Here is a 16,547-nt window from a genome sequence, read left to right as displayed (position 1 = left end):
TCCAAATAAACTTACTTACTTTACTTACTTACACTTTACCACACTGGAAGAACTTTTCATCCTGCTATATTTGTGGGAAGAATGTTTTTTCAAAATGTTATATATATATATATATATATATATATATATATATATATATATATATATATATATATATATATATATATTAAAAATAGCAACGCATTCCCAGACCTGGGGAAATTTCCCCAAATACCAAAAATTCCTTGGTAAATTGTACCACAAGCTGCGGACCCGCGGCCTGTACCAATGGTACGTTGCTTGTACTGTACGTGGTGTGTACTGAAAAGTTTTGATTTGATTTGATAAAGTTATTGTTGAAAAAAAAAATACAACAAAGGAGATGGAAGGAGCCGGCCACCCATCCTCCAAACAAATGTTCATAGAAAACTAATGTATTGCAGTACAAAAATAGATAACCCTAAGTATATTTACATTATTTACAAAGGTGGAGCAAAAAGTGGGAAATCCTTGAGGATGGCAGGGATGATGTCATTGTTGAAGAACCAGCTTATCATTGGTGGCAGGTCCCAGTTCCCCTGTGGGCGGAAACGCACCAGCAAGGGACAGTGACTGGGACACTCCATGACATGATAGTGGGCAAGTGTGTGCCCTGCAGGACTGTACTGAAAAGTGAAGACACGTACGTGTCAAGGCCTCTTATAACCGGCAGGCGCATCATATTACGTGATATGTGTAACGTATAAGGTATGTATTTGCTTAATTACTGTTTAGTTCGTGTCTGTGTATGTAAAGACTCAGTTGTACGGTGTTTGTACGTAATAGCCTTATATTGGTATTGGAATATTAAAGATTGTTGAAATCTCAACGTGCAGGTCCTTGTTAATTATGTACCAAACTGCAGGAAGTTCTGATACTGATGGAATCAATGATCCATTAAACCTAGTACTGTTTGTTCCGTTTACTGGTAGATGTGTGATTAATGATGTCTTCACTGACATACCATCATCATCGATCAACATCATTTGGGAGCGGCCTGGTATAATCCCGATCTATACTTGCCGTTGTGCAGTGTAGCACACATTGTAATCAATGTGGCTGAATTTACTTAGGGGTATACACATGCGCACGCGTGAATACATATGATCGAATCCGTAAATCATGATCGAAAATTTAGTGATAATAGGCGTTTTCAGTAGCACTGCAAAAGGCGAACGGACCGTTCACTTCGCGAACGCTGCTACTGAAAACGACGAATCTCCCTCGTCGCTCGCCGGAAAAACTATTGTACTCTTTAGTCGCAGGATCACGCCAAGCTGAGACGTACTGCAAAGACTCCCTGCGTACAGCCTCATTCCACCGTAATATAAAGATATTATTATGGGAATGGGATAATTGAAGGCAAGGCTCAAATAAAACACTACACATTTAATTTTTGTAGGGAATATTTTCTGACGGCCCTGGTACACGCGGCAGAGGCTGGATGCACATGTCCAAATGATTTTTGTAGCACAGATCTGCGTCTACCTTGTTCAAAAACATCTTGTCACAGACGTCACAGGTAAATCTGTTAAGTGTAAAAACACTGTTGGTAATTCTTTATAACAAGTCTGTCCCTCCCTTCCCCTCCATCCCCCAAACAAGCTTGGGGGCCTGTGGGGAATCGGGGTTTTGGTGGGGAAAATAAACGCAATATGAGCATAAAAAACTACGGAAATTTTCCATAATATTTCAAGTTTTTCCAACCTAACCTAACCAAGCATAACCTAATCTAACCTATCATAACCTAATTTCTAATGTAACCTAACTGGACCCCGCCTGCTAGGGCATTAAACTAACCTAATGTAACTTAGCCCCCCCCTCTTGACCCCTCCACTAGGGCATTAACCTAATTTAACATAACCTAACTTAATGTAACCTAATTGTGGGGGCTGAGTCTCCTCTGGACCGCCACCCCCGCACACTAGGGCATTAACCTATCATAACCTAACCTAAGCTAACCTATACGGAGGGGGGGAGCCCCCAGTGAACCTCCCATTAGGGTGTTAACCTAGTGTTAACAAGGAACCTAAAAATTATAACGTTATGCCTCTCAAGTGGCAGCGCGTGATTGGAGGGATTAGCTTTATAGATACACCATGAAATCCTTATATGCCGCTACCCACAAATCCATGTTTATACCCACAAATCTGTTATAAACAGATCAAAATCATTTCAGTGTTTACTCTTGACTTCCCGGAACTCTCAAGTGCTATGACGGCCAAACTAGACGCTTGCGGCTCAATTATTATTATTATTTTTTTTTATGTTTACGGCAAGGTCACCAAGCCTTCTACATATGTGAGTTTCGTGTTTATACGTGAAACGGACCTTTTAAAAGATTAACTAAATTGTTTTATAATACGTGAGCGCCTATGGCTGCGTTGAGACCAAATAATAGAGGTGAATAGAGCCCTTAAGATCCCAGGTATCACTTCCCCTGTCACATTTTCCTACTTTATAAGGTAGTACAGGTAATGTACCCAGTATCCATTAATACACAATATGCCAGATAAGCCGTTACATCACTAGTGACTGCTTGTTATTCAGTAGTTACATTGGCAGAGACATTTTTGCTGTGGATTCCCTCAAATTATTGCACTGTCAAAGAGGCCATGAAGTTGTGTGTTCGTTCGCCCAAAGTTTTCAGAGCACCACCATTAAAAAAATATACCCAAATCTTCCGCAATATTGCTATAACCTTATGTCATTATCAACCAACAGTGCAAATATCCTATCATATTTATATTTTACAATTAATGTCCGTCGTCGCCCGACGGAAAAACTATTGTACTCTTTAGTCGCAGCCCGCTGCCCGCAGGATCACGCCAAGCTGAGACGTATAGCCTCATTCCACCGTAATATTAAGATATTATTATGGGAATGGGATAATTGAAGGCAAGGCTCAAATAAAACATTACACATTTAATTTCTGCAGGGAATATTTTCTGACGGCCCTGGTACATGCGACAGAGGCTGAATGCACATGTCCAAATGATTTTTGTAGCACAGATCTGCGTCTACCTTGTTCAAAAACATCTTGTCACAGACGTCACAGGTAAATCTGTTAAGTGTAAAAAAAACTGTTGGTAATTCTTTATAACAAGTCTGTCCCTCCCTTCCCATCCATCCCCCAAAACAAGCTTGGGGGCCTGTGGGGAATCGGGTTTTGGTGAAAAAAAAAAAAAAACGCAATATGAGCATTAACAAAAAAGAAAAATTGCGGAAATTTTCAATAATATTTCAAGTTTTTCCAACCTAATCCTACCAAGTATAACCTAATCTAACCTAACATAACCTAATTTCTAATATAACCTAACTGGACCCCGCCTGCTAGGGCATTAAACTAACCTAATGTAACTTAGCCCCCGTGGACCCCTCCGCTAGGGCATTAACCTAATTTAAGCTAACCTAACCTAATTGTGGGGGCTGTGTCTCCCCTGGATCCTCCCCCAACCACGCTAAGGCATTAACCTATCATAACCTAACCTAAGCTATCCTATACGGAGGGGAGGCGCAGCCCCCAGTGAACCCCCCGTTAGGGTGTTAACCTAGTGCTAACAAGGAACCTAAAAAATGATAACCTTATGCCTCTCGAATGGCAGCGCGTGATTGGAGGGATTAGCTCTATAAATACACCATGAAATCCTTATATGCCGCTACCCACAAATCCCTGTTTATACCCACAAATCTGTTATAAACAATTGAAAATCATTTCAGTGTTTACTCTTGACTGGTGCTGAGCTCGCTGGACTTAGAAACTGACGGCCAAACTAGACGCTTGCGGCTCAATTATTTTTTTTATGTTTACGGCAAGGTCACCAAGCCTTCTACATAATGTGAGTTTCGTGTTTGTACGTGAAACGGACCTTTAAAAAAGATTAGATTAACTAAATTGTTTTATAATACGTGAGCGCCTATGGCGGTGTTGAGACCAAATAATAGAGGTGAATAGAGCCCTTAAGATCCCAGGTATCACTTCCCCTGTCACATTTTCCTACTTTATAAGGTATTACAGGTAATATACCCAGTATCCATTGATACACAATATGCCAAATAAGCCGCTACACCACTAGTGACTGCTTGTCATTGGCAGAAACATTTTTGTTGTGGATCCCCTCAAATTATTGCACTGTCAAAGAGGCCATATGATGTTGTGTGTTCGTTCGCCCAAAGTTTTCAGAGCACCACCATTAAAAAATATACCCAAATCTTCCGCAATATTGCTATAACCTTATGTCATTATCAAGTAACAGTGCAAATATCACATAATATTTATATTTTACAATTAATGTGCTTAGATAATGCGTAACATACAAGATTCTCATATAACTGAAAATCCAAGTCGGAGTCACAAGCTTTGAAATGAGTAGCGTGAACAAGTGTGAACCGTGGTCAATCCAGAGTGCGTAGTCCCAGATGTCTCGAGAGTGCAAGACTGTTTTCATTTAATTCAAACTGCAAGGAGAATTCTTATGAATTTCAATATCAGTAAACCGTTACTAAATGTATTTCCTTTACATGATAATACTTATCATATCTTCATGCTCCTCATAATAGCATATTTTATTGATTTAAAACTTACAGAGTTGGTAACTCGTCTCACAGCCAATCACCGTAAGTGTTCGCTATCACGTGACTCTGAGAGCTAACACAAGCGAACATATCTTGAAAAGCGTTCGCCTTTGGGGCGCCAAAGGCGAACGCTTTTAGGACCGTTCGCTTTTGGCAAGGTGCTACTGAAAACGCCTATATGATCATATTTTGAAAAGCGTTCGCCTTTGGGGCGAACGCTTTTAGAACCGTTCGCCTTTTGCAAAGTGCTACTGAAAACGCCTAATGTTAACTAGCTGTATCCAGCTGCACTCGTTACGTGTGGTTGCATGTGTTACCTATAGGGTAGTTCGGTGTCCCAGTAATAGACACCCAAACATATGGGATATCCGATTATTATCATACATTTGCTTTGAGACCACAGTCCACTACCATTTCCTGCCATGCATAGTGACTCAACGAGTCAGCGACCACCGTGCGAAAGTCAATAATTTCAAATCCACTATAGAAACACTAAACAGTAAACACACGCGTAGTGTAGTGGTTAGCACGCTCTACTCACAATCGAGAGGGCCGGGTTCGAGTCCCGGAGCGGCGAGGCAAATGGGCAAGCCGTCAGACGAACATGATCGTTTCGTTAAAAAGACGCAACTTTCAGTCACTTCGGTAGTTGCTGGCGTAAAGTTGCGGGAAAAAACGCTCGTGTGACCGCGCCTTTACACCCAAAACATTGCCGACAGCCCATTGAAAATGCACGGGAACGCCCGAGTTACGCTCCTTATTTTCGAAAGTCTTATGTCCATGTTTCGAGGCTACCTACCATAATATGTGCCACGAAGATTTAGACGGTAAATCATGCACATAAATGAGATAGTACAGTAATTTCCAACTTTGATTGATTTGGGTGAGAGGTGGGAAGCTTTCTTTGGGGCAAACGTATGACTGAACAAGTTTCATGTACTGTACACATGTGAATATACATGTGCGTGTAGATGTAAACATGTACTTATATATGTGCATTTAAATTAAGGATAAATAAACTGCATATCAATTGAAACTTGGCCTGAAAGTTGATTTTTTCTTGGTATAGCAATTCGTCAAAGTACTCTCCCTCTCTCTCTCTTTTTCATATATATATATATATATATATATATATATATATATATATATATATATATATATATATATATATATATATATATATATATAATTTCAGTGATTAATGTTTTTTTTCCATCGCACAGTGACATGAAATCACACACCATTCTGAATAAAAAAAAAAAAAAAAAAAAAAATATATATATATATATATATATATATATATATATATATATATATATATATATATATATATATATATATATATATATATATATATATATATATATATATATATATATATATATATATATATATATATATATATATATATATATATATATATATATATATATATATATATATATATATATATATATATAATTTCAGTGATTAATGTTTCCATCGCACAGTGACATGAAATCACACATCATTCTGAATAAAAGATATATATATATATATATATATATATATATATATATATATATATATATATATATATATATATATATATATATATATTATTTAGAATGATGTGTGATTCCATGTCACTGTGCGATGGAAAAAAAAACATTAATCACTGAAATTCTACTTCACTATTTGTTCCCTGTCATGCATTAAACGAGAAAAAAAGTAATCTTTTTGCCATAATTTCTCCCGGAAACGTCCTGCTGTATTTCTTTCAATACTGTAGCAATTTCGCATTAACACCATTAATAACAGGTATACATGACATTTAGGAAACTATAATGTGGTTTACATATGTTAAACCATCAGTTCTTTCTTAGTTTTTCTCTAGTATTGAAAAAGAAAATGGCAATTTCCCATTGCTTAACACGAGAAAGGGCAATATTTTGGGTGTAAGTTACGATAGTAAGCTCCACCTACTGTTTTTTTTTTTTTGTATAGCGGGATATGCGCGGTGTCTCATTCAATATAACTTCCTTGGTTAAAACGAATTACGTTTATAAAAACCTCTCAGGGCAATTTTCGCGTCCTGATAGGTTTAACGTATGCCAGGATTAGCTTTGGGAATGGCAAGCTTTACTTGCTGTGATATTTTTCTCCACTTTCTTCTCCCATCAAATAATAAAGTTGCAAGTAAAATTATAATAACTATTACAAAGCACTTACCTGTGTACACATTCAGTTTGCAGTGTAGTACTACAAAATTAAATAAACATGAAAAAAACAAACTTATCAAGAATATACCATAAAGTATAAAAATAATGGCTTATATGACAAGCTATCAGTTGTCAAGCAGTCCCTCCCATTCCCCACATCCCCAAAAAAAAAAAAAAAGCTGACTAGCTGTTGCCATGATTGCCACTTTTTTTTTTTTTATTATTATTTATACCATGTGGGCTTTTCACGGGAATTTATGGGCTAAAGGGGATACTTTTTGGGTACTTATCTGAAGCAACAATTGCAGTATACTTTCGCATCCACTGATGATGCCAAGAGTGCCTCAAGCATCCCCAACTATTTGTGGTTGTTAGCTGATAAATATTCTAAAGAGAACATTTATTCCTTTTGGTATTTATATGAATATGCATCATGTAACTGTAATTTTACTGCAACCACTCCACTCCATGATTTCCACAACTATCTTTATAACATTAATTCTGTCTTCATTAACATTTTGAGCAGTTGGTGAAATACTAAAGACAATGCTGTATACTTATAATATTAATATTTTTTGACATTGCTTTACTTACTAATTTCAACATTACACTCTGCCTTTTCCAGTCATAAAATTTTTCAAAACCTTTAATATGCTTTCTTTCACATTCACAACAGTTACAATTGAGACCATTCTCTCTTATCAAAATCTTCCATCTCCAGATAACTACCAATATAAATATAAAGGTGAGAGCAATGAATTTTGTGATGAGACATGCCACAAGATTATTATCACATTACTGTCAATAAATGCACAAGAAATAATGATGGCTGCATAGGATGAAGATGAGAGAGAGAGAGAGAGAGAGAGAGAGAGAGAGAGAGAGAGAGAGAGAGAGAGAGAGAGAGAGAGAGAGAGAGAGATCAGGTACTACATTATTTCAGAAGAATCACTGTCTATATAACCATCCTTGCAACCTATTTAATTTAGACATTATGACTTTACCACTGAAGGGAAAAACAAGAACAGATCTACAGCTAATGAGGTAATAGGAATGCTGCATGTTATTCCTCTATTATCCTCAGAGACAGTCACCCCATCTTTCCCGCCCCCACAATAAAGTTGCCTGTTTAACATATAATGTTAGAAATATGTAATAGAACATTCAGTTGAAAACATGGTAGTATATACTTTGGTAGATAACTTATACACAAATCTTTTTCTCTATAGACAAGTGAGATTCAAAGCAAGATCTATGGATGACAACTGCTCTCCCCTTCTGAATCTTATGCTCTGGATTGTCCACTGGCAGAGGGAAGCTGTGAGCAAGTGATATTCAGGTAAGAGATTATGGATCTTGCTGTGGTGGTGGGCAGGAAGCAAGGAAAGCACCCTCTACCATTGTCGGTCTGATGCATCCACTCACTTGTGTTAATATTATATACATCAATATTAGAATACTGGATCAGTGCATCCACTTTTATATATTAAATTTGTCTTATACACACATCACACATCAACAATATTTAAAGATAAAACGTGGATGTCTTAAGGAAAAAAAAAGTTATAATTATAATAATCTCTGATTGTAAAATTATACATAGGAAGGAACTTTACTTTTTTTCCAGGGATTTAAACCTTGTTTCAAGTCTTTTAGAATAAGCATCAAGTTTATAGGCTGCAGCTTCTAACTTGGTAACACTGTCCTCAATCTGGTCAATCTGCTCCAGGTAAGGCTGAAGTGCCAAATACTTCTCATTCAGATCCTTTAGTGCTCGGCTGACACTTCCACCAATCTGCCTCATATCAGAATACTTGGTGATAGTTGCACGGTTCATCTGCTCCAGTAGAGTGTAATCTTCCAGCACAGCAGACAACTCCCCCTGAAGGATTTGTACAAAATGAACGACCTGATTCATTGCAACACTTTATAAGGTATTTGTCTCAAGTGCTCTGCATCAGAATCAAGTAAAATGCTTCCTTGAAATACTGACACTAGATACTGAATGATTTACATGACCATGGCTGAGGGCTGGGAAGTTTTTATCACATTTTATTTTGAAACAAACCTGAAGGTAGTTTGAAGTGTGGGAGAACATGAGTGAGGCAAGGTGACTCAGATTTGGGTCATGTGGGTCTAGTGCCTCAAAGCTGCTGGTGCTCGTGGACAGTGTTGGGCCGTGCTTGGGAGAGCCAAAGCTGCTGAGTCTTTCCTCATCATCCAGAAGGTTCCTAGGTAAAGCATCTGGGGGTTGGTTGTTGGCAGCAGGCTCCCTGCCTTCTGGCTCTTTCTGATTAGTCTCCATTGCCTTATAGTTTGAGAAGTTTCACAGAGCTGGAAGTTCAACACAAATATCAGGTTTTCTTCCAGTGGTAAAGATGAGTTTTGCATGAAGGCTTGAAGAACACAATTATACAGGATAACTCAATAATCATTGCTCTATAAGTTAAGATAAAAGTTGAGGACTACTTAATATTGAATAATTCCTTGAAAAAAAGCTATTATACCATAAATCATCAAAAATTAGAGAGCTGATAAGTCTTTCAAAATGCTATTATTTTGCATAACAAGATAAGTGCTAATACTACCTAGTAATTGTTACTTTCATTAACCCATTCTTAATGAAAAAAAAAAAAAAAAAAATGGAACGACCATGCCGAACTCCATGACCCATTTCAGTCATACTTCCTTATTGCTCCCTTTAACCCTCAATATGATTCGCAGCAATCCATCCCTCTTGGAGCAGGTAGAGCAACATTAAAGGGCACCGACCACTCCCCAATGGTGTGGGTGGGCGGCGGGCAGGGACGTGTGCTGGATGTTAGGGCTTCATCTTACTCTGTTTTCACCCACCTTGGAATTAAGAGAAAGTATACGTTGTCCCAAAAGCCTCGAGTATGACGTCCTACCCCGGACACTGACTCCTGACGGAGAAGTTCTCTTCTTGGTCCTCCCTGTTTTGTTGACACTTGACTGTTTATGTGCCGACACAGAGAATTTGATCATGCCAAGTTAGGGGTGACTTCGCTATTCTCTTGAACATGATAGCACATGTAGCATGAAGATAAGTATTGGCAGAACATGAAGGAATACTGATGGTTCAAACTTATTAGATAATTCTCTCTTTTGTAATGCAATGGCTTTAGAAAGAAAAATGAAGTAAACACGCATCTCTCTCTCTCTCTCTCTCTCTCATTATTATAAAGTGATTTCAGAAAGTGAAAGTATACAGATAATCTCTATTTCATCTTAATTTCATTAATTTCATTATTATCATGTATTCTTTTTAATGAGGGAAATACGAAAAGTGAAGTTGTCTACCTTCCTACTTTATTTTACATTGTGAGATATGAATGATCTTGATTTACGATTAAATTTTTTGTCTGTATATCTACTGAACAGAATAGTTGACCTTTTTCAAATATCAAGATCAAGAGAGAGAGAGAGAGAATTGCCACCATGTTGAAGTCTGGAGTTCCTTCATGTATATTTACCTCTCAATATGAAGTCCTGCTATCTCATGAGCCGTGGTCCTCGATGACCTTGCTCCGGCGGCCGGGCTAACAAGGAATTTGTGGAAGGTAAGATGGGGACTGTCATGTCTTATAAAGGGAACAAACAAGTCAGAGCTTATATATGGCCTTCAGTATGACAAGTTGTGCTTTGAAAGCGCGTGACCTTTCCTTATTAAAAGAACAAAGAATTGGAATAAAATTGAAATTTCATTAGGGTTTTCGGCACTGCCCAAATATACACGTCCCACCCGATCTTACCTGGTTCTCTTAGGTGGTGGGCTTCCTGTTCCTCCCGACTCAGGTAAAGGGCAAGAAGCCGCACTCGGCTGATGCGCCAGCCCTTACAATACAAGTACTCCACATTTTGAATAACAATACAAACGGGCTGGAGTGCATCATAAATAATAAACTAAATTAACCTCGTTAATATTTAAAAAAAAAAAAAAAAAATAGATTTTCAAGATGGGGATGATAAGGCAGATTTGAATGACGCAAGACTGGAACATGTAACAACAGACTCAGGGAGGGAATTCCAGAGGCCAATGTTTCGTATTGCGAATGAACGTTTCCTAATAACTATAGGTTGGTGCGCACATGGACCAACTTGTGTTGATGGCCTCTGGTGGTGTTCGAAGTTGGGTGGAAGAAGAAATCATTGAAATATAAGAAGGATTTTCCATTTACAGTTTGCCACATCTTAATAATGTCATGACCTTTAACAGAAATTAAATTCAAAGCTTTAAGACAATCATAATAGGGTAAATTCTCAAGGCCATCAATACATTTAGTCCACCGACGCTGAACTGACTCAAGTGCTTTGACATCTTTGATATAACCAAGGTTCTACACTGCTGAGTTGTACTTTAACATAGGGCATATCTCAGAGATATACAAGGTAGTCATAAATGTGCAATCACGATTAACAGTGGATTTCAACAAGTTATTTGCCACAGCAGAGGCTTTACATGTGATTGTAGAGATTTGTTTGTAGAACTTCAATGATGTATCCACAAAAATACCTAAATCTTGAGAAATATCCTTTTCTGGTAACATTTCATCCCCTAAGTATGATCTTGATCTTGATTCTATAGGTGTCCCAGGATTTCTCCTGAGGCAGGCCTTAGTATTGGCAGCACCTGTAGGGGATGAAAAAAAAAAAAAAAGCGGCAAGAACCTAAACCAGACACCATCCTTAATACTACTAATCCCTGCATCTGGCACTCCACATTCTCTCCAGGAACTCCTTGATAGCTTCTATCATCCTTTCACTCGTGTCTCCACACAGTCCCAGCAGCAACACCATCCATTCCCTTCCAGTCTTTTCCACCCTGGCATCCCCCAATTCTCTCAGCACCACTTGCATCATCTCATTCCTGTCTCTGGCATACTTCACACACTCCAGCATCACATGCTCCACCGTCTCATCCTCTCCCGAGTCACACATCTGGCACACTTTGCTGCGGGACTCTGACCATCTGTAACTCCTTGCATTCACATTCATGCACTGTGCCCTAGCTCGGAAGAGGAGATCACCCCCCAGGCTGCCATCATACCACTTTTCATACATTGGGGCCTCTTTCTCCCTATACCACTCCAGAGTACTCTTTTGTTCCATCCTATTCCTCCATTCGCTCAATCCAATACACTTCACCCTTCTGTCTATCTCTCTTTTCCACTTCCTTACATCCCAGTCTGGGCCCTCTCCATTTCCAACAATCATGCTCCAGTCACTCTCAACATGCTTCCCCTCAACTCACTGGAATGCCCAACTAGTTTCCAGACCACTCTTCACTACCATCCTGACACACTTCTTCCCCCACCTGCTATTCCTAACATTCCATAGAAACAAACACCTTCTTAACTATTCTTGCATCATTCATTCGTTCTAGCCTAGCCTTGAATCTCAGTGTTGCCTTCACATGCCTCTCTCTGAAGGTACTCCATCCCATGTCTCCCCTTAATGCCTCTATTGCTGCAGACCCTGGTGCATTTAGAGCCATTCCTGCTACTCTGTTCTGTCTTATTTCTAGCTTCTCTAATTCACTTTCATTCCACGTCATCACATCCATACCATACATGATGCTTGGAGCAGCCATGCTCTTCCAGACTTCTCGCAGCACATCATACTTGCTGGCTCTCATCCTTGCTGCACTTCCTAGTCGACCCACCCACTGGTTCACCAAGCTCATCTTTTCATTCTTTGCTTTCACACAGCCATATGGACTCATCCACATCCCCAGATATTTGTATTCCTCAGCCTGTTGCACTTCATTTTCTCCCAGTTTCCACACCAAGTTTCTTTCATCATCTGACCTATTCACAACCATCACCTTGCTCATCTCACTGCTGAATCTCACCCAAAGTCTTTTCCATAGCCATCTACAACATCCAGGAGACTTTGGAGCTCCTCTGCTGATTCACTCATGACTACCACATCATCTGCATACAAGAGCACACATACCCTATCATTCCCCACCTTTACTTTTGCATTCATCCTTCTCATTCTGGCAGCCAGTTCCTCTGTATATAAACTGAAGAGGGTTGGTGACTAAATACAACCCTACCTGACTCCTCTCTCACTCTTTACCTAGTCTGTTTCTATGTTTCCTAGTCTATATCTAGCCCTTGTGTCCACATACATACTTTGCACTATGCTAACTATCTTTGAACTCAGTCCAATCTTTTCTAAGACTCTGCCTAACATTCTTCTATTCACCCTGTCATACACTTTCTCTATATCCAGAAAACCCAAGTATAATTTACTACCCTCCTTCCTTTTCCTCTCATTCAGCTCATTCACCACAAACATGTTGTCTTCAGCTCTCCTATCCACACGGAAACCATTCTATTCTTCACCCAGCACTACAGTTTTTTTTTTTTTTTTTTTTTTACATTACAAGGGCACTGGCCAAGGGAAAACAAAGTGTTGGAAAAAAAAAATCCCGCTGGTTGCCAGGCCCTGTTAAGAGGAAAAAACAAAAAAATCTAAAAGGAGGGTCCAGTTAACGTAAGAGGTGTCTTGACACTCCTCTTTTGAAAGAGTTTAAGTCATAGGCAGGTGGAAATACAGACACAGGTAGAGAGTTCCAGAGTTTACCAGTGTAGGGAATGAAGGAGTGAAGATACTGGTTAACTCTTGCATTAGGAAGATGGACAGAATAGGGATGAGAAGAAGTAGAGAGTCTTGTGCAGCGAGGCCGCAGGAGGGGGAAGGCATGCAGTTAGCAAGTTCAGAAGAGCAGACAGCATGAAAACAGCGGTAGAAGACAGATAAAGATGCAACATTGCGGCGGTGACTTAAAGAATCAAGACAGTCAGTTAGAGGAGAAGAGTTGATAAGACGAAAAGCTTTAGATTCCACCTTGTTTAGTAAAGCTGTGTGTGGATCCCCCCCAGACATGAGAGCCATACTCCATACACGGGCGGATAAGGCCCCTGTACAGAGCAAGCAGCTGGGAGGGAGAGAAAAATGGACGAAGACGCCATAGGACACCTAACTTCTTGGAAGCTGATTTAGCAAGAGTAGAGATGTGAAATTTCCAGTTTAGATTTTTAGTGAAGGATAGACCGAGTGTGTTTAATGTAGAGGAGAGGGAAGTTGAGTGTTATTGAAGAAGAGAGGATAGTTGTCTGGAAGGTTATGTCGAGTAGATAGTTGTAGAAATTGAGTTTTTGAGGCATTGAACAAAACCAGGTTTTCTCTGCCCCAATCAGAAACAAGTGAAAGATCAGAAGTTAGGCGTCCTATAGCATCTCGCCTTGAGTCATTTAATTGTTGTTGGGTTGGGCGTCTGTTGAACGCTGTTGAATAATGCAGGTGGTATCATCAGCATAGGAGTGGATAGGGCATTGAGTCAGATTTAGGAGATCATTGATGAATAATAGAAAGAGAGTGGGTGATAGGACAGAACCCTGTGGAACACCACTGTTGATAGTTTTAGGGAAGAACAGTGACCGTCTACTACAGCAGCAATAGAACGATCGGAAAGGAAACTGGAGATGAAGGTACAGAGAGAAGGATAGAATCCGTAGGAGGGTAGTTTAGAAATTAAAGATTTGTGCCAGACTCTATCGAAGGCTTTCGATATGTCAAGGCCGACAGCAAAGGTTTCACCGAAGTCCCTAAAAGAGGATGACCAAGATTCAGTTAGGAAAGTAAGAAGATCACCAGTAGATCTGCCTTTACGGAAACCATACTGGCAATCAGAGAGAAGGTTGTGAGCTGATAGATGCCTCATTATCTTCCTATTAAGGATAGACTCAAAGGCTTTAGAAAGGCAGGAAATCAAAGCTATAGGGCGGTAGTTAGAAGGATTGGAGTGGTCACCTTTTTAGGGACAGGTTGAATGTGAGCAAACTTCCAGCAAGAAGGATAAATAGAAGTAGAGAGACACAGATGAAAGAGTTTGACCAGGCAGTGAGCGAGTTCGGAAGCACAGTTTTGAGAACAACAGGAGGGACTCCATCCGGACCGTAAGCCTTCCGAGAATCAAGGCCAGAGAGGGCCAGGAAAACGTCTTTATAAAGAATTTTAATTTTAGGGATGAAGTAGTCAGAGGGTGGAGGAGTAGGAGGAATATGCCCAGAATCATCCAAAGTTGAGTTGGTAGCAAAGGTTTGAGCGAAGAGTTCAGCTTTAGAAAAGAAGAGACAGCTGTAGAGCCATCTGGATGAAGTAAAGGAGGGAAAGACGAAGAAGTAAAGTTGTTAGAGATATTATTGGCTAGATGCCAGAAATCTCGAGAGGAGTTAGAATTGGAAAGACTTTGACATTTTCTATTGATGAAAGAGTTTTTAGTAAGTTGGAGAATAGATTTGGCATGATTACGGGCAGAAATATATAGGGCATGAGTTTCAGCAGTTGGATGGCTACGGAACCGTTTGTGAGCCGCCTCTCTATCATTGACAGCACGAGAACAAGCAGAGTTAAACCAAGGCTTTTTAGCTTTAGGGTTAGAGAAAGTATGAGGAATGTATAGCTCCATGCCAGAGATAATCACCTCTGTTATGCGCTCGGCACAAAGAGAAGGATCTCTGACATGAAAACAATAATCATCCCAAGGAAATCAGAATAGTACTGCCTTAGTTCCTCCCACTTAGCAGAGTTAAAATGCCAGAAGCACCTCCGCTTAGGCGGGTCCTGAGGCTGCACTGGAGTGATAGAACAGGTAACGGAAATTAGATTGTGGTCGGAGGAGCCCAACGGAGAGGAAAGTTTAACAGAGTAAGCAGAAGGGTTGGAGGTTAGGAAAAGATCAAGAATGTTGGGCGTGTCTCCAAGGCGGTCAGGAATACGGGTAGGGAACTGCACTAGCTGCTCTAGGTCATGAAGGATAGCAAAGTTGAAGGTTTGTTCACCAGGTTGGTCAGTGAAAGAAGATGAAAGCCAAAGCTGGTGGTGAACATTGAAATCCCTAAAATGGAGATCTCAGCAAAGGAAAGTGAGATAAGATGTGCTCCACCTTGGAAGTCAAATAGTCAAAGAATTTTACATAGTCAGAGGAATTAGGTGAGAGGTATACAGCACAGATGAATTTAGTTAGAGAGTGACATTGAAGTCTTAGCCAGATGGTAGAAAATTCTGAAGATTCAAGATTGTGGGCACGAGCAAGTGGTGTCGTTACGCACGTATGCGCAACATCCAGCTTTGGATTGAAAATGAGGATAGAGCAAGTAGGAGGGAACAGAAAAGGGCTGCTGTCAGTAGTCACAGACAACTGTGTTTCGGTTAGGAAGAGAAGATGAGGTTTAGTAGAGGAGAGGTGGTGTTCCACAGATTGAAAATTAGAACGAAGGCCACGAATGTTGCAGAAATTGATAGTGAAAGTATTAGATGAAGTGTCAAGACACCCAAGGTCGACAGCAGAGGGGCAGTCCGACCTGGGGACATTTATGGTCCCTCCCAGAGGGGACTCCGAGGCAGGGCGTGGTGAAGCCATTATTAAATTTTGATTTGAAGAGAGTGTAAAAGTGTAAGGTGTTGTAGTGTAGTGTAGGAAGTAGTAGAAGTTGTCTTTAGAGGGCAGGCTGCAGCTGCTCAATTGTATAAATGAGACCACAAAGGGAACCGGGAAGAGAGGACACGGGGAATCACTCAGTCTGCAGCACTGCCTACATCCCCGTAAGTACCTCTCCTGGAGTATTCCACCGGGCGGCAGGTGACTACTGCCTACTTCAATCCATTTACACAATCTCTCATTCAGCACACCACTGAACACTTTACCCACTGTATTCACTA

General features: G+C 39.9%; 1 protein-coding gene and 1 long non-coding RNA gene across 2 annotated transcripts; one reads left to right on the top strand and one right to left on the bottom strand.

Moving 5' to 3' along the window:
- Nucleotides 1-198: 198 nt before the first annotated feature.
- LOC123514221 lies at nt 199-8,070 on the top strand. The gene is made up of 2 exons (XR_006677540.1): nt 199-726; nt 8,024-8,070. It is a non-coding gene; the product is annotated as an uncharacterized LOC123514221 (long non-coding RNA).
- Nucleotides 7,344-9,800, bottom strand: LOC123514220 (biogenesis of lysosome-related organelles complex 1 subunit 2-like). Its single transcript, XM_045271924.1, has 3 exons — nt 9,648-9,800; nt 8,863-9,128; nt 7,344-8,676 (listed from the first exon to the last, which is right to left on the bottom strand). Exons 2-3 carry the CDS (start codon nt 9,097-9,099, stop codon nt 8,407-8,409), a joined length of 507 nt encoding a protein of 168 aa, XP_045127859.1. The 5' UTR covers nt 9,100-9,128; nt 9,648-9,800; the 3' UTR covers nt 7,344-8,406.
- Nucleotides 9,801-16,547: the final 6,747 nt, after the last annotated feature.

The sequence above is a fragment of the Portunus trituberculatus genome, chromosome 37 (genome assembly GCF_017591435.1).
Source record: "Portunus trituberculatus isolate SZX2019 chromosome 37, ASM1759143v1, whole genome shotgun sequence".
NCBI classification, from domain to species: Eukaryota; Metazoa; Arthropoda; class Malacostraca; order Decapoda; family Portunidae; genus Portunus; species Portunus trituberculatus.
This window is presented reverse-complemented; position numbering and strand designations above follow the sequence as displayed.